Here is a 24,265-nt window from a genome sequence, read left to right as displayed (position 1 = left end):
ACTTCTCCCGATACCCCCTGCCCCCAGCCCCTGGCAATCACTTGTCCACTCTCAGCTCCTATAATCTTGACATTTCCTCTCTTTATTACTCAGAATCTTCATTTTAACACTTTCAGATTAAATATTGCTTTCTTTTTTTTTTTTTTTTTTTTTTTAAAGATTTTATTTATTTATTTGACAGACAGAGATCGTAAGTAGGCAGAGAGGCAGGCAGAGAGAGAGAGGAGGAAGCAGGCTCCCTGCTGAGCAGAAAGCCCGATGCGGGGCTCGATCCCAGGACCCTGGGATCATGACCTGAGCCGAAGGCAGCGGCTTAACCACTGAGCCACCCAGGCGCCCTAAATATTGCTTTCTTAAGATGCAGGTATTTCACAAGGGCATCGTTGTCTTCTAACAACTAATAAGTAACAATATGGTTTACTCCAGGAGTAGGCACACTTTCTCTGCAGGGTTGTATGTTATTTTAGGATTTGCAGGACAGAAAAAATCTCTATCATGATGATTCAACTTTGCTGTTATAGAGCGAAAGCAGTCACGGACAACAGGTTAAAAAAAAAAAAAGGACATGGTTGTGTTTTGATAAAACTTTATTAACAAAATGATTCAGGCCAAATTCACCCACATAAGATGGCTTGCCAACTATCCTGGTCTAGGGAATGACCTTTATTAATATATTATTTAGAGAATTGGAATCCACGAAACTTGATGATCAAAGGAGGGGGAAACTAGTATTCATTACATACTGACAAAACCAAGTAGTCAAATTTCACAATTTCAAATTGAGACTCAAAGAAATTGAATCACATACACATGGAAAAAGAGCCAGTGAATGTTCGAAGGATTCTAACATGACTTGTAAAACTCCAAAATCTACTCTTTTGTAAATTCATCCTGTTACTCTTTTTTAAGTCATTGCCCCAAATCTAATAAACAAATCAGGAAGTAATTAAGCATGCCTACTTAAACATTTTGTTCAGGACTCAGAACAGTTCACAGAATTCAGTTCAAATGTGCCATTTTAAATGAAAATTTTCACGTGTATGAAAGAATACACATAAATATTTTTTCCTCTCCTAAATATGTTTCCCAGTTTATTGCTCACCATTCACTTCTGTTTTGATATTTTTAAGATATCAACTTTTTAAACCTTATATATTCAAAAGATTTTATCATTTCTAGATGATTCCTTCCTTCTTCTGTTTTGTATGGAAAGACTTCCCTCATCATGACCAGATAGATATTCACAAATAGTTTATTCTAAATCTGAAAAAAAAACCCTAATGTATTCTTTAATAAACTTGAAATTTATTTTGATATATAATGTGAAATGAGAATCAAACTATTTGTTTCCCATAAGTAAGCACTAGTTGTGACTGTTGAATAAATTGTCCTTTTCCAAAGGATTTGAAAGGCCATCCTTATCCAAAATGACTTCTGTATACACTATTCGTAATCTTTCTTGGTAACCTCATTTTTCATTTTATTAATAAATAGGCTTTTTTTTATAGCATCGAACTTTCAGTTACTAGAGCTCTACATTAAGCATCCCTCCTCTCTCTGAGCTTTACTCTTTTCACCTGTTTACTTTTCAAACTGTGTTTTAGATTTGATTTGAATTATTTCCTCTTTTGCAATCCCTTTAACCTACGTACAGAACAAATGCTTTCAGCATAACCTCAAGTTGAAGTATGAGTGCTAAGATTGATATGCTTAGTCAGCTGAAGGGAAAACAAAATAGAGAAAGGTCAGTGCACTGCCTTTGTGGGAGACACCACCATGCTCCTTGCCCTGAATTGAAGTCAGTGTCCTGCATTGAGGTCCACTCTTCTGAACCGATGTCCTGTCCAATCCCATAAGGATGAGACTTCCACCTTCTTGCTTCAGAGATTAGGAAGTCTTATGGATTGAAATTTGTCACTTGGAGTAGCTGAACAATTTTTTCTCTTTTTCTTACAGTTTTTGCTTTCTGCTAAAGAATTAGAGCTAGGGGATTATACTCTGGTCTCCCCAAGGTTACCATTTTGCCAGAGAGTAATGGGGTTCGAGTGGGGAGGTGAATGTGGACTATTCTTCCAGCTTTTGTGAATGTGCTTTTATGTAGTTGATGGTTTTCCAAAGAGAAAAGAGAGCAAAGAGCAAACTCAAAGGAGAATATCTTTATATTCTTTGTCCAAATTACTGCTCATACTGCTACTCTAGTTCCACTAATTTGGAAAGGTAGCAGTACAATTTTTTAAAAGATTTTATTTATTTATTTGACAGAGAGAGAAAGATCATGAGTAGGCAGATAGGCAGGCAGAGAGAGAGGGGGAAGCAGGCTTCTCGCTGAACAGAGAGCCTGATGCGGGCCTCGATCCCAGGACCCTGAGATCATGACTTGAGCCAAAGGCAGAGAGGCTTAACTCACTGAGCCACCCAGGTACCCCTAGCAGTACAATTTTTTTTTTCTTTTTGAAATATAAAATGGATGTAATTATTATTATTATTATTATTATTATTATTATTTTAAAGATTTTATTTATTTATTTGACAGAGAGAGATCACAAGTAGGCAGAGAGGAAGGCAGAGAGAGAGGAGGAAGCAGGCTCCCCGCGGAGCAGAGAGCCCGACGCGGGACTCGATCCCAGGACCCTGAGATCATGACCTGAGTCGAAGGCAGCGGCTTAACCCACTGAGCCACCCAGGCACCCCTGGATGTAATTATTTAATGACACAGGAAAAGAACATGAAACAAGCTGGTTACAAGCAGGGAGTTAAGGATGACTTCACTTCTGATAGAAAATTTTAAAGTACATATTCAAAACCTCTGATGGCAATGTATGAAAATACTGAGTCTTTACTCTCGCTCTGTGATTAAAGAGTCTTCCTTTTGTTTTCGTGTGTTTTTTGAGACATGATTATTTCTAAAAAAAAAAAAAGTTACTGAATGTCTTAGGTGAAGCATTCTTAAGTGCCACGAGTCTAACAGTCAAGGCCTGAATCTGAGGACAGGTCTGGCCAGGAGACAACGGTCGAACCCAGAACACAGAGGATCACTTTTTTTTTCTTTTTTTTTTGGACTACTGGGATGCTATTTGTATTAAGCCGTTTCCACCACATTTGATGTTCTTAGTGTATTTGTACTTAACAGGAGACTATGAATTTTAACTAGCACAACAGCAAAACAATGCCAACAACTTTGCTTTCAAATTGATCAAAATGTAATAACCATTTTATAGTTATAAAATGCACTGGAAATAAAACAAGACATACTAAATACTGTGGAAGTCAAGAATTCCTACAACAAAAACCCCATGTGATGAAACCCCCATCTTTGCTGCTCTTTTTGACTGCTGTTCATTTCCAATTTTCATCATAAACCTATTTTCATTTCACAGATCTGGAAGGGGCAATTTTTCCTCAAAAAATGTTCTGCCTCCCTGAATACTCTGCAGAGTTAGAAGGGTTGAACAAAATCCAAACCACTGGGAACAAAGTTGAATGAGCGGTATCATCATTATGTGCCTTTTGCAAAAAGATATTTGTTAAGTTATTAAAGGGAAAATAACAGCTTATTACACATATATTGGTGTAAATGAGGCTCAAAAATTTCAGGTTCCCACTGTTTCCAACAAATGTTAGGACTGTGAAGGGTGCTTTATTCAAATAACAATGAAAAATAACCTACCCTGTGGGCTCTTGAAAAAAAAAAAATAGGAAAGGCTCACTGCTTTAAAATCTGGAGTATACAAAAACCAACGCCTCCTTTAATGTAACATGCTTCCTAGCCACAGTAGCATTTTCAGAGGAGGTCAAGAGCTACGGTTAAGTTCCAAGAAACAACCAAAACAACAACAACCAAAAAAGCCAAAAACAGAAACAAACAAACAAACAAAAAACTGAGATAATTTTCTACATTACCACCCCCAGTGTACCAGGTCGCTGCCTTCTAAGGTAGGCTGAACTGGGTGATGGACATTAAAGAGGGCACGTGATGTAATGAGCCCTGGGTATAGAGAAGACTGATGAATCACCTAACTCCGCCTCTGAAGCCAGTAATATATTTTAATGTTAATTACTTGATTTTAAATAAAAAAATAAAAAATACCCTGCCCCCCAAAACAATGACACATTTGGAGGCAAAAGATCTAAAATACTCTGTTGCTCAACAAAATCCAAAAGATCCCTTGTTTTGCTCTTGAACAACCTAGAAAAATTGAACTCTGTTTTACATCCCCAAATAAGAGCAGTATCTCCTGGAAGTAGATAGTGCTTGAAACCGTCAACTCATACTCCTGTTCCATCAGTCCCAATCCTGAAGTTACAATTCCTTTGTTAGAGAAAGGGGGGGAAAGTCCATTTCAGGACAAAGCTATTCGAGACAAAAGGAAGATGTGTCTTCGGTGGGAGAACTGCCAGCTGTCTGAGGACTTCTTGCTAATGTGTTTGAAGATTGTGGACTTCTCGACTTTTTTGGCTTTCTGGTAGCCGAAGCCACCACTGCCTCCTCTCTTTTTAAGCTTGCCGTCATTGCTGTTCACGTTCAGATCAACAAAAGGAGGCACTTTGAAACCAAACGAAAGAGCAACCTGAGGCAAATTTAAATTATTAACATTGAAGATCTGTTTCAGAGAGTGGGAATCATATGCTCGAATGTAAGACTTATATGCTTCCTGGGCTGACTTATGAAGAAAATAGTTCTTTTCAATCAATTTTTCAAGCTGAGACTGAATGTCAGAAATTTGGGGCCAGGAAAACTGAAATTCACTTAATGGAACCTTGGATTGCTTCAGGTAATGAAGGAAACCCAATTCTTCAGGGCGTAAAATGAGCAAGGCATGCCCTCTCCCATTTAGGCCTCTGGCTATTCTTCCCACATGATGAATATGTTCCTTGGGGTCACCTGGAGGGTCATACTGAACAATCCTGTTGACTTCAGGAATATCCAGCCCTCTCGCTGCCACGTCAGTACATAATAATATCCCCGAATCTGCGTTGCAGAACTGAAAGAATGTGGTTGTACGCTTATTTTGCTTCTGCCTTCCATGAATGGCCAAGACAGGCAAATCGATGTAGTTTGGCAACTCATAGTGGTATTTCACGGACTTACAGGATGAAAAGAAGACCATCAGTTTCTTCTTCTCGTTCTTCTTAAGGAATGTAAAGAGTAGGAGGAATCTCTTTTCCGAGGGACAATAGCCGTGCTCAAGACCATCCACTGCTGCATTAGCTTTATTGTCATCAACACCAACATACAATGGCTCCTTTTTCAAAGAAATCCTTGCCAAGTCCTCAACTTTTCTAGTTTGTGTGGCAGAAAAGAGCATGGTTTCCCTGTGTGTTGGCAGAAGTTTAATAATTTGTTTTAATTCCTCTCCAAACCCGACATCTGATGCAGGGCTCAATCCCAGGACCCTGAGATCATGACTTGAGCCGAAGGCAGAGAGGCTTAACCCACTGAGCCACCCAGGCACCCCTAGCAGTACAATTTTTAAAAATATCTCACTTGGCTCTTTTCTGCTCCTGCTTAAGTGGGACATCTTTTGATTTGGTCCAATTTGTTCTACACCTTTATGTAGAATATAAAAAATAGCAAAAACTGATTTTTATTATTTATGTTTGGCTAAAGGCCTTTAGTTTGTTTCACCATCCATGATATCTTCTTTGTTACCATTACTTCATAAATCTTATTTTATTATTTTTGTAGAGGAGATGTTTACAAATCCAAATTTTCATACTATCTCATATCTTCCAAGTTTCTGGATTGCATTTTTTATTTATAAGAGTTTTTATCTTTTAATAAAGGAGTTTTAACTCAATTATATTTATTGGCATCACCAATAATTTTGTTAGTTGGATATCAAGTTTTATTAATTTCACTCTTGTGGTTTTGTCTTTTTTACTTTTTCAGTATACGTATTTATCTCAAATTTTTGAGCAAGTAACATTTTCCTTAATGTTAAAAACGCTCACCTTTTATTTTTTGGGAAACACACACACACACACACTTGAACTTAATATTTTCTCTTTACCAATGTCAGTGATAAAATTGTATTTGTTGATCCCACCCTATTTAATACTAGCATATTTAGCATATTTTACAAATTAGCATATTTTATTTATTTCTATAAATCTCAGTACCTCACTTTTGGGGATATGATCTGGGTTCTTAGAACCTGCTTATGATCACCATTTAACATCACATATCTGTTCTTATGATAATTAGTTACACTTTGAGAAAGGACATGAGTACTCTTTCTTTTCATGTTTGACTCCTACTTCATGATTAAAATATCTGTTTGGAAATGAAAATCATTAATAATAATTCATTTCCTTCAAATCTCCCATCGCATTCTTGTGTTTAATGCTGACGAGGCATCTGAAGGCAGTCTGATTTCTTCTTCCTTTGCTGGTAATAAATTTTGTTTTATTTCCATTGTTTACTTGCCACTTTCAAGTTCTTTATTTTTTTTAAGGTGGTTGGCATATATTGGTCTATTTCAATTGATTTTCCCTGGTGTTGAGTTCATCTATGCATTCTGCAGACCCAGTTCCATTACTCAAGGATATTATTCTATTTTGATTATTATTTGTGCTCCTTATTCCCCAGTGTCTTCTCAAAATCAAGTCGACTCTAATTCTATCTCTCCTTCTTGACTTTCGGTAATTTTTCCTTAGCACACCTCCTTTAAGCCACACTTACTTGGATCTTCTGCTGGGCAGCCAAAGCTAATAGGAACAGATAGAAAAGATATGCATTTTCATTACCACTTCAGCAATACAAAGTGTGGACAAGTTAGCATTTCCAGCAGTACCATTTTATCTCTGTGTGCTTGGGGAAGCTGCCTTGCTGGGGACAGCTATCAATAAAGTCTGTTCTGTTCTGCCTGCCTTCAGTCCCTGGGCACAATATGTCTATGCCTGATACCCTTTCTGGGGCCACTGACTGAAATATCACTGACAACTTCTGCCTGATCAAGAAAAAACCTCACTGTCCACTGGACTTTCTGCCTGGTGTATCTCTTTCACAGATTGTTGCAAATGCTTCTGGTCCAGGATACAAAAGGAAACCCATTTGAAGCATTCAGTATCAATCCCAAGTCATATCTTGGCTGTAAGTCTTAGACTCATTCTTCCTGACTTTGGTACATTAGCAGGATTTTTACCAATACTTCTTCAATTTAATTTCTCCTAAACAGCTTTATCAGAAAGAAGAGCTAAGATGTTCCTTTAATCTTATCATAACTTCATAAAAAAATATTGGAGGAGATTTTTAGCATATGGATAGAATTTATCTCTCACCATACATTGGGGTTGTCCCATATAGAGTAATATAACTTTATGTATATTTCTTTCTTTGGATGTTTTGATCTATGTTTTAAACCTGGAATTATTTAGATACTTGTGCTCAAATTACTGACCTGCCAAAACTCTTGACCCCTAATAGTAATGAGCAAACCTTGTTTTTCAATTAATAATGTGTCTGAAATTTTTTTAAAAAGAGACACTTGTGGAGCGCCTGGGTGGCTCAGTGGGTTAAAGCCTCTGCCTTTGGCTCAGGTCATGATCTCAGGGTCCTGGGATCGAGCCCCACATTGGGCTTTCTGCTCAGCGGGGTGCCTGCTTTCCCCTCTCTCTCTGCCTGCATCTCTGCCTACTTGTGATCTCTGTCTGTCAAATAAATAAATAAAAATCTTAAAAAGAGAGAGAGAGAGAGAGAGACTTGCAAATAAATGTGTGTTTTTAAAAGGCCTGCCTGCTGCATCTTTATTTTTATTTTTTTACGTCTTAATTTTTATTTTACATCCTCTAGGGCATGGCTCAAACCCTCCCTCCAGACTCAAGAACTTTAATGGTTCAGGGCTGTTGTCTGCTGAAAACTCACAGTGAGGTCTCACTCTCTCGGGCATTGCCCCCCGTGGAAGGGAGCTCCTCTAGACTTCCTTCAGGGGTGGTCCCTATACCAGGACTGGCCTAATGCAGAGCCTGACCTCTTGCCTCCATTTGGGACATCTCTGAAGGACAGTGATAGATCAAGTGCTGATCTGATTGAATGGTACTAGAAATGTAAAATACGCCTCCGTCGTTGGGGACCAAATGTAAAATTTTCTCATTAATAATTTAAAAATGTTGGACCCCATATTAAAATGATAAATTCTAAACACATTAGGCTCTGTTAAATATATTATTAAAATTAATGTCACTTACTTCTCATTACTTTTTTTTTAATTGGGTCCTAAAATATTTAAAGCCACACATGTGGCTTTCATCTGTGGCTCACTTTTTTTTTTTTTTTTTTGAGGGGGGGTGCTCATTTTTTCTTTCCTTGAAGACAAGCTCTTGGTCAGAGAACTAGCAAAGCAGTTGGCATGTCAAGGATGGAATGAGAGCAAGAGAGAAAAGGAAGGAAGCCAGACAGAGGGCTAATGACCTTCTAGAGCAAGGAGAGCTATGTAGGTGGTTGCAAAGATGTTACCTCCTACCTCTGAAATTCAGAATAAAAAGCACTGCGAAGCCTGGGGTGGAGAATATTCTGACAAATTTTAAAAGGTTGCTATATTGAGCCTGGGACAACAATGAAACAACGGTAAAGGCAGGAAGTTTTGCTGAGAAAGCATTATATTAATTTAGGCAAAAGGCGATGGTGAATTCAGCCAGAGTAATAACAGAGCATTTCGTCCAGAGAGCAAACATAGAAAAAAGACGAAAAGTAGGAGAGAAGAGATAATAAAAACAAGGAACTCTGGAAGATTCAGGGAGGGGATGAAATAAATGAATAGTAAAATAATAATAATAATAATAAAAAGTCAATTTCCCAGACTTGAAAATTAGTCTTCACTTTGAAAAAGGCACGAATTAAAACGGTAATCAGCCATAGATCTATTGTTGTGAGATTCAAATATAAAAGAATAAAATGGATACACTAAAAACTTGCAGGAGAAATAAACCAGACCACCGGCTAAGAATCTAAAATTTGATTTTTCAACAGAAACTTTGAATACAAATAGAATATTGATTACTAGTAGTATTTCAAGTGGAGAAGTAAAGAAAGGTTAATGGGTTTGCGTGAGGAGTAGAGAGCCTCAGTCCAGACAGAAGGATCCAAAGCTGTGGTGGTCCGGGGGAAGAGGAAGGGACAATGACTCTGAGGTGCTTTGTTGGGGACAGGGGGTGCGATTAGTAGAGTGCTGGCATCTTTGCTTGGACACCAGGAAAAATGAGCCTGGTCATTTTTTGAGTTGGGTTCAAGTTGACCCCACTGGTTTCTTTCCTGTTCTATACCTGGTGGACTTTGGGCATGCTTGGGAAAACATGCGGGGTCAAAACACTTGTCAATGTCTTTTGGAACATTGAAAAATAGAAACAGGTACAAAGGGACTATAGGAAATAAAAAAAGTATTATGTAAGCAGTGAATTACATCAATAGCATCATATAAACACTGGTAATGGATTAAACCCCCAAATGATGACGAATTATATTGATATCATGGGAGAAGGGAAAACATGGATGAGTGTTCAACAAGGCCAAGCTCTTATTTAACTGTTACAGGAATTGGAGAATGTTTCAAACTGATAACTATCTACTAATACCAAGTTACATTACACAGAAACATAGTATTTACTGAAGGTATTGGATGGATGGTAGATCAATAGATAGATAGATGGGGCAGATGGATAAAGGTGAACACCAAAAACAACAGAAAATATTTATCTCTTGGATAGCAGAATTAGGTGCTTGGAAGGAGAGTGATGGGAAAGTACTGATATTTCTTAGATGCATTTGGTACTGTTGTTAACGTTATGTGATGGATTCGATTCTTGTTGTCAGTTCCTCACTCCTCTAGAGTAACTACAGCTATGACTGCAAATCCTCCCACAGAGACACTTCCCTCAGCTTCTGCTATGGGGCTTGAACCTATGACTGTCTGACTTGCTTTTGGCGATGGAACTGCAGCCAACATCAAACACACACAGACACTTAGAACACACGTCTATGATTTGGTTTTCCCAAGCATGCCCAAAGTCCACCAGGTATAGAACAGGAAAGAAACCAGTGGGGTCAACTTGAACCCAACTCAAACCATGAAGCCCAAGACCAGCTGCTCTGGGTCAGGTTCTGTGGACCCACAGCTAACCCATGAGCAGGGAGATGAGTGGTATTCTGTCTAAACCCCGAAGAAATGCAATTAGTGGTATATGTCACCTTGAGCTTTGAGGTTGCTGAGTTAATCAAAAGTTAACGAATTCTCAACATTTATAGTATGTATCCTTGAATAAATTAAAAAAAATGTTTTTTAACTAATTAAAAACAACAGTAATAACAAAGAGGAACTCAGTGGAAAAGTTCGGATATCATACACTGGAATTCCTCTTTGTCTGCTAATGTCATCCTATACCTACCTGTTTACTCCAAGTTGATAGCCCTAAAATCTGTTTTTCTATTCTCGAGAAGCACAAATGACTTAGCATGAATTCTATGTTGGATCACTGTCCTCCAAGAGTCTAGACTCCTCCATGAGACAGCATCTTTTGCTTGAATCAGTTTTTGTCCCCTTTTAAAAAAGCCACTCTAAATCTGAAAGCAAGCAATGCTTACCCTTTAAGACTTTCTCAATTCTTTCACTGCCTGCGTCTCAGTTTCCCTGTTCTGGGAGAATCGCTATCTGCTTCTATCATGTGTTCCCTGATATCCTTATAGAAAGGAGAGTCGGTGTTGTTAGCTCAGAGCAGCATGAGATCACGAGTTGAAGAGGTCAGGGAAAGATTCATGGGCACAGATCATAAAGGGATTGAGTGGGTTTTGAAGAAAAGATAAGCTTTGGCTGCATAAAGCAGAGTACACAGGGGTCTCCTTTCTAGCTTGTGAAATAGAAAATCACTTTTAGGACCCCCAAAGGGAAATCAATGGCTTCCTCCCCCATGGAGAAACTTTCCTGTCTTAACTGGAACAACATAAATAACACTTCTATTATAAGAAAGGATCGGACCCTTATTAAGACCCATAAATCAACGGTTATTTTATTTTCACAAAGCAACCCCCAAATGTAATTTTAAAGTGAAAGCATATTTTAAGGGCATGTGGGTTTATATAATTTATATTTCTCCGTGTAAATATGGTACTGAGATATCTACTTACATTTGAATAATTATTGGGACAATACACTGTTTTGCTATGTATAAAAAGCCAGAGACAATGTGTAAAATATGGGGCTTTAAATTACTATCAGTTCATAAAAGTATCCTACGTGAGTGTTGAAAAAGCTTTAGAGTCAGAAGGCAGGGATTGAAATCTAGCCTGTGTCTATTATAAATGGTGTAATTATGACTTTAGTTGTTGTTGTGGAAACACAATTCAAGGTTTTTTTAAAAATTTATTTTGAGAGAGAGAAAGAAAAAGAGAGGGAGCATGAGTGAGGGGGAGGGGCAGAGGAAGAAGTAGACTCCCTGCTGAGCAGGGAGCCTGATATGGGGCTTGATCCCAGGACCTTGAGATCATGATATGAGCTGAAGGCAGATGCTTCACCGACTGAGCCACCCAGCCACCCTGGAAACCAAATTCAAATTACTAAGGAAGAGGAGAGAGAAAAGGGGATTTGAAGACTAAGCCCTGTAAGTGTCTGCTACATTATGATACTACCTTTGGATTATCCATAATTTTTTGTGTGTACTATAGGTATTCACACTCTCCGGGAGTTAACAGTCTTTAGAATAATGCTGGGAAAGATAAAATTATGTCTGTTTATTTCTGCTTAAATTTTATTCAAGATTTTAATGTGTTACTTTCTCAAAATAAAAAAGCCCATCCAGTTACCATTTAAAACAGATAAAAAATAACATATTTATTAACTATAACTATAAGAAGTCTTCGATTAAAGTGTGTGAAATAGGACCAATCTGACATTTAACTAGATAGTTTGGCTGTTTTTCTTTTTTCCTTCTTTATTTCATATTTCACTCCCCACTGACCATGAAGTTTCCAATTATGAGGAAAGCCTTTCAATTAAGAATACTCCAAAATCTACCTCAAAATGATTAAATTGTTGTCTTTATGTGTTCAAATAACTTAAGAGCTACACTTCAACGCCTCTTCATTCTCTACATCATCCCAGAATGTTGCCAGAATGACCATATCTTATAAGACGAAAAGACCACATCTATTCAGGGAAGGAAAAGCAGAAAAACTGCTAAGCTAGTTATTGGGAATAATAAAGACAAAAGAAATAGAAACTATTCAGTTAAAGAATATATTTGTTAACTATGTGTGTTCACATGGTCTAGAAGAATCTAACTGTCAGCCTTAAATATATCTTCAAAAGACAAAACCAACACAAATGTATACAGGGTCAAGTATGAAAATACGTGCCTCATGACTGTGCAGTCAAATACTTAATTACCAGTCTAATTTCTGTAGTCTAGAATAATGGCAGGAGGGATCACACAGTTTAGAGCTGCAGGATTTAGAACATATTTCACTTTATGAATGCTGTAGGGTGTCATAAAACAGCATCCATATAAATCAATTTCTTTCTTTTTTTTTTAAAGATTTTATTTATTTATTTGACAGACGGAGATCACAAGTAGGCAGAGAGGCAGGCAGAGAGAGAATGGGAAGCAGGATCCCTGCTGAGCAGAGAGCCCGGCGCAGAGCTCGATCCCAGGACCCTGGGATCATGACCTGAGCTGAAGGCAGAAGCTTTAACCCACTGAGCCACCCAGGCGCCCCATAAATCAATTTCTTTAGAAAGAAAGACTACATTTTATTCAGGCATTTTGAAGCCTCGGAACACAATGTGTTAGGGAAAAGTGCATCCATTTATACCTATACTCATACATGCTCCAGCAGAAAACATGCTATGTGTCCCGAATCCGTCCCAACAAATAAAGTTTATACAGATATTCTGCCAGTCTGATTGTATGTGGCAAGGTCAATTGAAGGGGAAAGCTGAGATTCTTAAAGCTAATTAGTTTCCTGAAAATTCCCCATTCTCTCTTTCTCGGAGCCTCCTTTGAGTAAATCTCTCAGGGATCCAGCAAACAATGATGACATTAGGTTTATTCTGCTCATCAAGGTGGGGCAAAGTCCCAGGAAGGGTCCTTGATGCTGGTTTCTGATGGAAGTGATGGAGAGAAAGTCCTATCATCCCAATACAGTAGTCACTCCCTCCCACTGTGCATTGTTTGCGTTATAGTATAAATGGTCCTGATCAGTGAATTCCATTGAGTCTTATATATAGTTTGAAAATATCAATTTTCATACGGTCTATTTAGGGTGAGAGATGGCGGTGGGTTGGGGGTGGTGGTGGGAAGAAAGAGGACTTCGGAAACTGGTCCCAGTTGAAACTCAGAAACATAAAACTCTGTCTATTGAATTAGAATTGCCCAAAACTAAGGTCAAATTTCAGAAAAGGACAAGTGGAATTTGTAGTTTAAAACATTGAAAACATATATATCCATATCTATATATGTATATATATATGGAGAGGGAGAGAAAGTCATAGACAGGTTAATTAGTAAATTCTGCAAAACCCTTAAGAAAGAAATAATATAGGGCACCTAGGTGGCTCAGTTGGTCAAGTGTTTGCCTTCCACTCAGGTCTGATCCAAGGTCATGGGATCGAGTCCTGCATCTGGGTCCCTGCTCAGCAAGGAGCCTGCTTCCCAGCCTCTCTCTCTCCTTCTGCCCCTCTCCCCTGCTTGTGCTCTCTCTCTCACTCTCAAATAAACACATGAAATCTTTAAAAAAGAAAGCAAGAATATATATTATAGATGAAAATAAATAAAAGGGAGACCATACCTCACACTTTATGAGACTTTACCACATTTTATGAGCCCGGCAGCTGTCTTGATACTCAAGCCAAAAAAGATAATTATAAGAAAATAACAGATCAATATCTCTTATAGACAGACCAACTTGTGTCACCCCAAAATTCACACTGAAGAGCTAACTCCCATGTGATGGCATGTAGAAATGGGGCATTTGAGAGGTAATTAGATTTAGGCTCATTGGGTTATGAAGGTTGGTTCATGAGGACTGATGTACAAATAAATGATTATTGTTTTCAGTCACTAACATTTGGAGTTATTTGCTACTCAAAAACAGGAATAAAGGAAGAATATCATGTTGCAAAGCTTCGAATACAAATGGTGCCCTACCTGGGGCACCATCAGGGGTTGCAAAGCCACGTCACTGTATCCTGAAGATTTTATTTTTGTGTATAGCCTTTCTCCTCTCATGTTTATAAAAAACAATTTGAGTTCCCTTACACTAACTCCCAGTGCATCAGGATGGTATATTAATATCATAATAATAATCCCATCAGAATAATTTTCATTATCTTTTCTGAAATAACTCGAGAAAGCTCTTTCACATCTTTCTACCTAGAATGGAATTCTTAGATCTCACGAGTTGTTGCCCACGTAGCTCAGAGTCCGTATCTACACCTACCTGGCTCAGAACACATACGTTTCAAGGTATTGTTGTGTCCCAACTGGGTTATTTAACAGGCTTGATGACACTTCTAAATTCTATCTTTTATGTTCACAGGACATAGAAACACGCTTGCAAATGGAATTCCTAGGAAAGCCTTGAATTTCCTAGAGTAAGTACACAGATTTAGCTCAATAATTATATTAACTAGGCCATATGGATTTGCATAGAGAAAAATTTTCCATAGGTAAGTTTTCTACCGCAAAGCCCCAGACTGCCTTCTCACAAACATGTAAACAGGTATAAGAAGAAACACGAGAAAGTGTGAAATGTGAACTTAATGAAAGCTTATCTTTTTTCAAAACCCAAAGGAAAATTACTTCTTTATTTATTTACTTCTAGTTTTGGGGGGTATTTTCCCCCAAAAGGCATTTGAAGCTGCTGAAAAGTGAGGATTACGGTAAGGAAGGCCATCTTTTATCATAATTGTTTTGTGGGCTGTAATAAATCAAGTGTGTTCATAACAGACATGTTTTTAGTTTACCCCAAAACAAAAGCCATCAGACTGGTGATATTTAATTCATTAAAAGAAAGAATGTCAAAAATGAATAATGTCAACAGATATGGAACTATGAAATGGGTGAAGGTACAGGTAGAAACAAAGTTATAATACAATCAAGGAATGTGAAAAAAAAAAAAAAAGCCTCTGGGGCAGCATTTTGAATACTTACCTTTTCATGTATCCATACTAATGGCTCAATGTCACAGAAGTAGCCAGAAAGTCTTTAGCTACCTCTCATTTATGCCATATCAACATTTATAAGGAAGTGGGCCGCTCTTTTTAAGACATGTCAAACAGAGGCTGTGTTCACATAACAAAAACAAAGTAAATCTTAATACCAAAGCTTACAATATTTATTGGCAAATACCGTTGACAATTCAACAAAGTATCTTTGATTGTAAAGTAATTCCTCTTTGCAGCGACACTTCCTGATGTTTCCGAGGATTGGGTTAATGATTCCATATTTCCGGGATCTTAACATAAGTGAAGAGGGAAGATACCTAAACCTTGTTTTGCCCTAAAGCATTGAGGACATGCTTTATTTACAGGATTGTCATAGCTGTGCTTTCCTTTATAACCAACCTGACACCTCCAGGGAAAGAATTAGTGAACCTGAAGATGGGTAAATAGATACTAAACAGACAGAAATGCAAAATGTAGAAAGGGAAAAGCTATGTAGGTCATTCAAGAACTGCTTGAACACGATCAGATGGCATAACCAACCTGACACCTCCAGGGAAAGAATTAGTGAACCTGAAGATGGGTAAATAGATACTAAACAGACAGAAATGCAAAATGTAGAAAGGGAAAAGCTATGTAGGTCATTCAAGAACTGCTTGAACACGATCAGATGGCCTAACACACACTCAAGGAAAGATCCAGAAGAGAGAGAAGGCAGGATGTGAAGAGATAACAACTGAGAATTATTCAAAGAGTATGGATTAAAAGGCAGAGATTATCTAAGTGGAAAAAAAAGTAAGACCCAACTCTATATCACCCATGAAAAAGCCACTGTAAGTATAAATTGTGGATGGTCTAAAGTAAAAGGAATCCCACCATAATCAAAACAAAGCTGGAATGGCTACTCCTATCAGATACATCAGATTTCATAAAAGAAACATTACCAGAAATAATAAGGGAACATGAAAAATTGGTAAGGATGTTTATTCATCAAGGACATAATTTAAACATGTATATTTCTCAAAATAGGTTTTCAAAATACATAATACAAAAAACAAAAGCAAAAACAAAATGATAGAACAGGAGAAAGAGGTGTGTCCACAATTATGTTGGAAACTTTAGTGTCCTCTTTCAGGATTTCATGACAAATTAGTCAGATGACCTATTAAGACACAGAGGTCCTGAATAGCACCATCAGCCAACTTGACCTCGCTGATGTCTGAGACCTTTCCACCCAATACAACACAGAATACACATTCAAGGGCACATGGACAGGCCATATTTTTGGCCACTAAACAAGGTGTAAAAGTCATGCAAAGCTTGTTTTCTGTCCACAGCACAATTAAACTAAACATCAACAATGGAAAGATATCTGGGAAATCCCAAATATTTGGAAATAAAATAATACACAGCTGAGGAACTGAAGGGTCAAAGACAAAATTGAAAGACCAATACATTTTTTTAATTTAAACCCAATTAGCCAACATAGAGTACATCATTAGTTTCATGTGTAGCATTCAATAATTCATCAGTTTTGTAGAACACCAAGTGCTCATCATATAATGTGCCCGCCTTAAGGAGCATGGCCATATACAATTACTGCGATGCAACTGATACAGTGTTTCATGTGCCCTTGTGGTTCACAGGCTGAATCTGGCATCTCTTTGGCTCAGTCACACAGCATGACTTTCCCTTTCTGGTCTTTGATTTCCCTACCTCCATTTGGGATATCTGTGTCAATTGCTCAGAAATTCTTACAATGAGAAAAATTTGAAGGTGTGAGGAAGCTGGGACTCCACAGAGAGACTCATGAGGTCTGGAGGCAACAAATATCCGGTTCTAACCCTCAGGAAATAACAGCAAGGTAAACTCTACACAGTTATTCCAAAGGTCCGCAAATAAGATTGATATGCAGTGGGAAATTATTGCCATCTGGAAATGCAGGATCGATAACATGCCATATGTCCCCTCTCAATTTCCTTCACATCATTCCTGTGTTTCCACTTTCATTCATTCAGATTGATTTCCCAAACAAACCTAGAGGCAAGCCATCTCCAACGCTGTGTTTCTTGGAAGAATTCAGGGCAAGAAAAAAATTACAAATGTTTTCATTTTGTTAATTCTTTCATATATTGCCCTTCTTTGTTATTTCCAATAATGTTGCTAATATTGTGGCAAGCATCAATATACACATTATCTTGACCACACAAAAATATATACGGATGGATTCCTGGAAACAGTATGTTAGGTAAAAGGGTTCACATATTGCAAGTTTAAATAAGTAACGCAAATTTTCCTTTAATGATTGGTACTACCTTCTCACCAGAGTTCTGGGAGTCACTCTTTATTGGAAATGTCCTTTCTTTCCAACACCATGGCAGATCGCTTGGTAGCAGAGACTAAATTCACTAGGTCATACCCCTGTATTAGCCCAGTATCTACTAGAAATATGTTCATGAGTTCAAAGGTTGTGCAAAAGCAAATACTATTTCTATGGAAAGAACAGGTAGGATGCAAGAATCAAGCATTCTAACTTCAAGGAAACCCACAAAAACAGAGCGGGCCAGTTAGTGGAGGGTCACAGTCCAAGTAATTGGCCAAGACATTTACAAACATTCTTAGTCTCCTGATATTCATGTAATTGAAATGTTCATTCAACAATTACAAACATACCAAATAATACAGAAAACAATAAAATGGTTTTGGAATTATGCACCTTCTTATGAGGTAGTCTCATAGTTTAATCACCTAGTTTTTTTTTTTTAATTATTTATATGGGAATAGAGTAATACAGTAGTAGTATTTTCACAATATACTTGATGGGTGGGTAATTCTCTAAGAAAAATAAAGGCCATCAATAATGAAATTTATGAAGTCTCCATTGCTCCAAACTTTTCTATTGCAGAAAAGTAGTTAAAATCTTAGTTGCTGACTTTCCCCCGGGATAAAATTTTTACTGGAAAGGTGGTTGGACTATGGAAACATTTACCAGCTGCAGGTATAATGCTCTGTCTGTTGTCAGACTCACAATTTCATTGGTTTATTTCTGGAGGATTATTTAGATGGCTGTGGTCTTATATCCAGGCCCCAAGGAAAGAAAAAAAAAAAAAAGGAAAGAAAGAAACAGGAGTCTATGAGGTGTGCCTTTGCGCTACAGAATAGTGATTTGTTATGCATTTGTCTAAGTTAAATAGAGTAGGCAGTCATCTTGCACAGTCCTGTATTATATTCTGCTCACTAAAAAAAGAAACACTTGTTTGGATAGTTGAAGGAGTCTCACTAAAAACCACAGCTCCCTTCTCCACTCCTGCATTTATTCCAAGTAGATTTGCAGCCCTTATGATGGTCCTTTCACCCATTAATCAGTAAGAATTGAAACATGTTTGACTCATGAATGCCACCATCATCTACTCAGATTTGTTATTATTTTAATGATGGTGATTTTGAATGTGACATTCCTACTAGAGTAGCAATTATGTGGAAGGGGAGGTAGCTGACTGTTGGCTCCCTTGGGTTATTAATCAATTGGTGGGCTGAGGGGCAAGAATTAATTAGGGATTACAAAAACCCTCCTTCGTTATATTAAATGGCTCATTGAAAACAAATAACCTCACCTGCATTAACTCTATGAGTTCAAAGATTAAAGAAACTGAATCGAATTCATTACAGGTGATTTTCAGTCCCCAAGCTGAGACCAATATAATGTTCAGAGGCGGTCTCCGTCTCAAGGAAAGCCCAGGACTTCAAATTATCGTGCTATTTCTAGTCCCTCCAGACATTTTCTAGATCCCACTGTTATGGTTTGATTCAAACTACCATGTTTTCAGGCATTGGCAGTATTTATAATGATGAAAGTGGGAAGAATCAGGTCTTGATATCTGTTTACTATTGTGAAATATTTGGTAATTTAAATCACAGGTAGCAGAATTCGAAAGTTTTGCTGATTTCTGCGATATGGTGGGATATGTTACATTCTTGCATGTGCATATTTTTTATGGTTTTCAGGAGAAAAACCTGTATCCTGGACTAACTTGTCACAATTTTTCCCTAGAACAGATTGCAAATATATTGGTCTCACAAATCAAATATAGCACATAATGCATTTTTGTGTAACACTGTACCTGCAATATTAAGAAAAAAAAATCACTCTCTTTTGTGTATCTTGTTTTATGGAAGATCCAAGAAAGCTCTGAGTGGGCCTGTCATTTCAGTTTTCTTTCTCTTCTTTTTTTTAAAATAAATGTTTATATATTCTGTCATAAAAACAATTTATAAAACATATTATCTTCATTATAGAATATAGAAATAGGATGATGAGTTAAACTTAAGTAATTTAAGACTTTATTTTATAATAAATTTAAGACTACAAATATATATATGTATACATACATGCAGACACACACGTGAAGTTATCTTTTGCAGAATTTCATCTCGATTTAAAAATTGATTTCACATTATGTAAAAATGTAAACATTGGCTTGTTTCCTTTAATTTTATATCATGAGTATGTTGTCATTACTTAAACATTTTTAAAAAATTACTTCAACATTGACTTAATTTTGAAATCCTCCTTTCTAGGCACTTTTCCCTTTTATTTTCCTGAAGCCAAATGAGCATGTTGAGATGTTAGATTTTTGGTGTGTTTCAGACCTGAGCCAACCGTATGATCTCTATCTCTAATTAACTCTATGATCATTGTCAAGTCTTAAATCTTGACCAAATTTTCCAGCCTCAGTTTCACGTTTGAAGAATGGGGATATCTTCTTTTTAAAAATGTTGTGAGGAGTCCTTGTAATATTATATACAAGCATTGAACATCGTATCTAGAATGCAGTGATTGCTCAATAAAATAAGCCATTACTGGTTGTATACCAAAACTTCTCAATGTCATCCACGAGGTCTCTAAGGTCTCAGCATTTGGTAACAAACTCCGGTGTCAAAGAAAACATGTTCTTTCTTCCACGTATTAAAAATCAGCAGGGCAGTAGGAGCATCTCATGATTGGACGGCACTGATGAGCATCTACTTCCATTTTGAAAAAATCACCCTGCAGATATTTTCTTTTAACAAAGTTGCATTTGGCCTTCAGCCAGCCCACTCTTTTTGCTAGTTCTCCAGTTACTGCTCTGGATTTGTCCACATTTCCTTGTCCTATTACATTCACCACTGAGAGCTGTCGCTGCCCATGGCAAGGTAAGTTCCTCTCTGCAGAGATAGAATTACATGCCATACATTTTAAATGAAGGTTGTTTAATTACCTAGATCCCAAATATGCTTACTTGCCATATCTTTAAATAAAGTCTAGATATTCTGTTCTATACCTAACACACTTGACTCCGAGCTTTCTGTCTCCAAAGAAGGAATGGAGAAAAGTCTTTCAAAAACAAGTGGAATGGCCCCAAACGTTTTATTTATATTATTGCCTTTGTGTGATTTTAGGGCCCTAGCATCATCAATTATGGAGGTAAGTATTTAAAAATATCTGGCCATGTGGAAATAACCATGGACAAGTGCATAGACATGGACCTGCTAGAATGCTCAACATAAAATTGTTCATGAAATTAAAAGATTAAAGGCAACGTACATCTCTAAAAACATTAGAGAAATTGAGCAATAATTTATGATTTTGCAGAACTTCATAAATGAATAATGCTATCAAAAAAGATTTCATGAGGGAGAAATAAAATAGTAGTTGTAAAACAGGTCTGTTCATTGTGGTCCAATTTTGTTAAAATAGGAAAGAATACGTATATAAATCCAAGGAATTTGTTTGCCAATTTATTTATTTTCCAATTTATTTGTTTTCCTTTTATCTGTACTTTAATATTATGTTCAGTCACAATGCATAACTTCTCTAATAGCTAAAACAGAAGTTTTTGTTTTGTTTTGTTTTATTTACTTTAAACACAGTGAATTGGAAATTCAACTTAATCTTGCCACATAAACTAGGTTTACGTCATCAGCACATTGCATGGACTCTGTCATTGTCAGGAATAAATATTTACATGACTCTTGAATTCTGTCTCTCTATCACTTGCAAACAGAGCTATTTGGATAAAGAATAATATAGGTCAATATTGAAAACCTTCTTCCTTTGTATGATAGGCAGAGTGATACCTCCTCCTGCCCCCAGAGCCTGTTAATATGTTATCTTCCATGGTGAAAGGGATTTCACACATGTGATTAAGGTTTCGGTGGGGAGGCTCTCCTGGATTATCTAGGTGGGTGCCATGTTATCACAGGAATCCTTGGAAGGGAGGCAAGAAGTCAAAGAAGGAGTAATGACGATGGAGACAGAGGTCAGAATGTCTGAAAGAGGCCATAAACCAAAGACGGTAGGTAGCCTCCAAAGCTAGAAAAGACAAGGAAATGGATTTTCCCCTGGAACCTCCAAAAGGAATGCAGCCTTCCCAGCTTCCTGATTTGAGGACTTTTGATCTCCAGAAATGTCAGAGAAAAAAATTTGTATTGCTGTAAGTCACTAAGTTTACGGTCCTTACTTGTTACAGCAGCAACAGGAAGCTCTTACCCTTTGCAGGACAGCATTTGCTGCTGAATTGCTTGGCAATTCCAGGATAAAAGCAGGTCAGACATTCAGAAAGTACTCTCTGGCTTCTTTCTCTTTCACTCTCTAAGAGTGGCTTCACAAAGTTCCCTAAAAATAAGCATTCACCATTTCAGCCATTAAAAAAAAAAAGACAGTTTCAATGATCAAATGGTATAACAAAGAAGCCATGAATGCCCACATTTGCAACCAATGCAAAGGAGACATGGGGCTCCTATCTGGAAGGTGAACATGAACAGTCCCGCACCAGAGGTAACATTTCAGGCAAGGCTTCCCCGCATTTCAGTCCGCGGGGTTCCAGCAGTTGAAAGCGCCTACCACGAGAGCAAGTGAAAATGTGGTTATAAGCTCTGTGCTGACAGTTTTTCCTACTTTGAGAGTAGGAAAAAAGAAAGAGAGAAGAGAGAAAAAAGAAAGAAAAGAGAAAAAAGACAAGAGAGCAGAGCCACTCTTGTCCATGTGTTGCATGGGGGATGCTTTTCGCTTTGTACATCGTTACAGTGGAACTGGGCACAGTTTCTAAATGCACCACAATAATATAAGGAAAAATTATTTTTTCTCTTCCATAACATAGTTATCCTCTTCAGTAACAGTTGTAATCACAGGCAATACCTAATCAGGGATGGATCTTGGAAAATGTGAAAAAGCACGTAGCAAAAATAAATCCCCTGTAACGCACGGTTAACATTTTACCTTTTCTCTCGCTCTCTCTCTCCACCTCGCCCTCTCTCCCTCCTTTCTTTTCTATTTATTCATACACTTCACATACAAAACAAAACAAAAATAAACCGATCTCTGCTGTGGTGTCATACTGTGTTATACACCATTGTCCGTTCTATTGTCCTTCAGCCATTTCTTATTAGCTGCCAAGTCTCTGGTTCTCCAACTCTGGCATGTCCTACAACCAATTGGAGACCTCATTAGAGGCACACGACACTGGGCTCCGAACCCAGAGTTGCAGATTTAGTGGGTCTGGGGCAGGACCCCTAGCATTTCATTCTAACAGGCTCTCATGGGGGTGTGGATATTGCTGACTGGGGCCACGTTTTGAGAACCACCACTTTTTTCAGAAGATGAGTAGCTGCCATTGGAAGATACTGTACGCTCCTCTTATCTCTTCTATTTCCAATTATATTTAAGTGTTTACCATGCCCACTCAGTACATTTGGAAGTTTACGGGATGATACACGAATGTTCAGTAAGCACGCAAGAACAGACGTTCAGAAAATTCAAGAACAAAGAAAATTTGCTTCCACTCTGTGGATGGTTCTGGTGTTCGAGACATAATAAATAATTGACATCATTTGGCTCCAAGTGCCAACTAACTCTGCACGTATAAACTGAAATTTTATGTACGATGGTACTTGTTTCTCAAGGAATCCCATTTAAATACAATTTTCTAATCTTATGTGTTTTCCAGGTAGTTCGTGAAACCGGTCTTGTTTTTTTTTTTTTTTTTTAATTGAACTTTTTTTTTTTTTTTTTTAATGGATTAACTGAAAGGGCTGGCTGGAAGCCTTGGAATGTAGGAAACCCAAGCTGTTCTGGTTGCACCATCCAAATGTAAACAGCCTTCCTTGTCATTTGCTGGCATAGTGTTTGGGACACCGAGTTATTTCACTTTATTGAAATTTCTCTCATGAAAAATGCATGGAACAGGCTTCACTTCTGCCAAACCCTCATGTATTTGCCTCACTGGGTGCAGTGAAGATTTGTGTGTAAACATATGGAAAGCCCTTGTACTGTCTGAGTCAAGCATAGAACAAGAATTATTCTTACTGCCCATAGGAAAAAAGGGTAACATAGATAAACTTTGCACTGGCATCCACTTTCGTCTTAAACTCTTTCCAGAACATTCCTGCTTACCTGTGCTTCTGCCCAGAGTGACAAGGAACCCTCTTGTTGGCTTAAACCTGGACGGGACAAATGGAGATTTTTATGGCCCTAGGGTACAGTGACCTATTCCTTAAACTCAAAACGTAGGACAAATTATTCATGGACTCATCTCTGAATTGCAAATTTAGTGATTGGATATGTCTTATAAAGTCATAAATGGGAAATTAAGTTTGGTTATCTATTTAAAACTTAATCACCTTGACTGAATAAAGATTATGTGAAATTAAAACTAAGGCATGAGACCTATGGCATAGAGAATAATATAGTGGCCTGTACTACTTTTGACATTTTGCAGCTAAAACTAATTGGTTAGATTGAAAATGTGCAGCTATAGTACTAGGGTTTTAACACAAAGCAAAACACAAGTCACAGAGATAATTTTTAAATTTTACTTAACACATACCTCCAACTACTCATGTAAATGAGCTCTGCGTTCTGATGCCCTGTCCATTCAGTCTGCCTATCTCCAATTAACAATGACATGACAATTAACTCATAGGGCATCCTATGGGTTTATCCTGTGGCTTTCTGTCACCCACAGCCGACAAGGGGTATATCCCAAGTGCTGACAATACCAGATCTGGATGCAGACAGACCTGGGCCCAGACAAGAGCAGATGCTGGAGAGTTCCGTGCACACCCCGGGCTTGCCACTC

At 37.7% G+C, this 24,265-nt stretch overlaps 1 protein-coding gene across 1 annotated transcript; it reads right to left on the bottom strand.

Moving 5' to 3' along the window:
* Window positions 1-4,340: 4,340 nt before the first annotated feature.
* Window positions 4,341-24,114, bottom strand: LOC101676479 (ATP-dependent RNA helicase DDX18-like). Its single transcript, XM_004749287.1, has 4 exons — window positions 24,014-24,114; window positions 23,581-23,627; window positions 21,679-21,804; window positions 4,341-5,368 (listed from the first exon to the last, which is right to left on the bottom strand). The coding sequence occupies exons 1-4, from the start codon at window positions 24,112-24,114 to the stop codon at window positions 4,341-4,343; spliced, it is 1,302 nt and encodes a 433-aa protein (XP_004749344.1).
* Window positions 24,115-24,265: the final 151 nt, after the last annotated feature.

The sequence above is a fragment of the Mustela putorius genome, unplaced genomic scaffold, assembly GCF_011764305.1.
Source record: "Mustela putorius furo isolate JIRA1106 unplaced genomic scaffold, ASM1176430v1.1 tig00000487_pilon_pilon_pilon, whole genome shotgun sequence".
NCBI lineage: Eukaryota > Metazoa > Chordata > Mammalia > Carnivora > Mustelidae > Mustela > Mustela putorius.
This window is presented reverse-complemented; position numbering and strand designations above follow the sequence as displayed.

Excerpts from the sequence above, each read along its gene's own strand:
- LOC101676479 (XM_004749287.1), bottom strand. The coding sequence starts at position 24,114 with ATGCCCTATGAGTTAATTGTCATGTCATTGTTAATTGGAGATAGGCAG. Across the intron at positions 23,628-24,013 it reads ATTTACATGAGTAGTTGGAG|GTTTAAGCCAACAAGAGGGT; the intron begins GTATGTGTTAAG and ends TGTCCCGTCCAG. Across the intron at positions 5,369-21,678 it reads CAAATGCTGTCCTGCAAAGG|ATGTCGGGTTTGGAGAGGAA; the intron begins GTAAGAGCTTCC and ends GCCCTGCATCAG.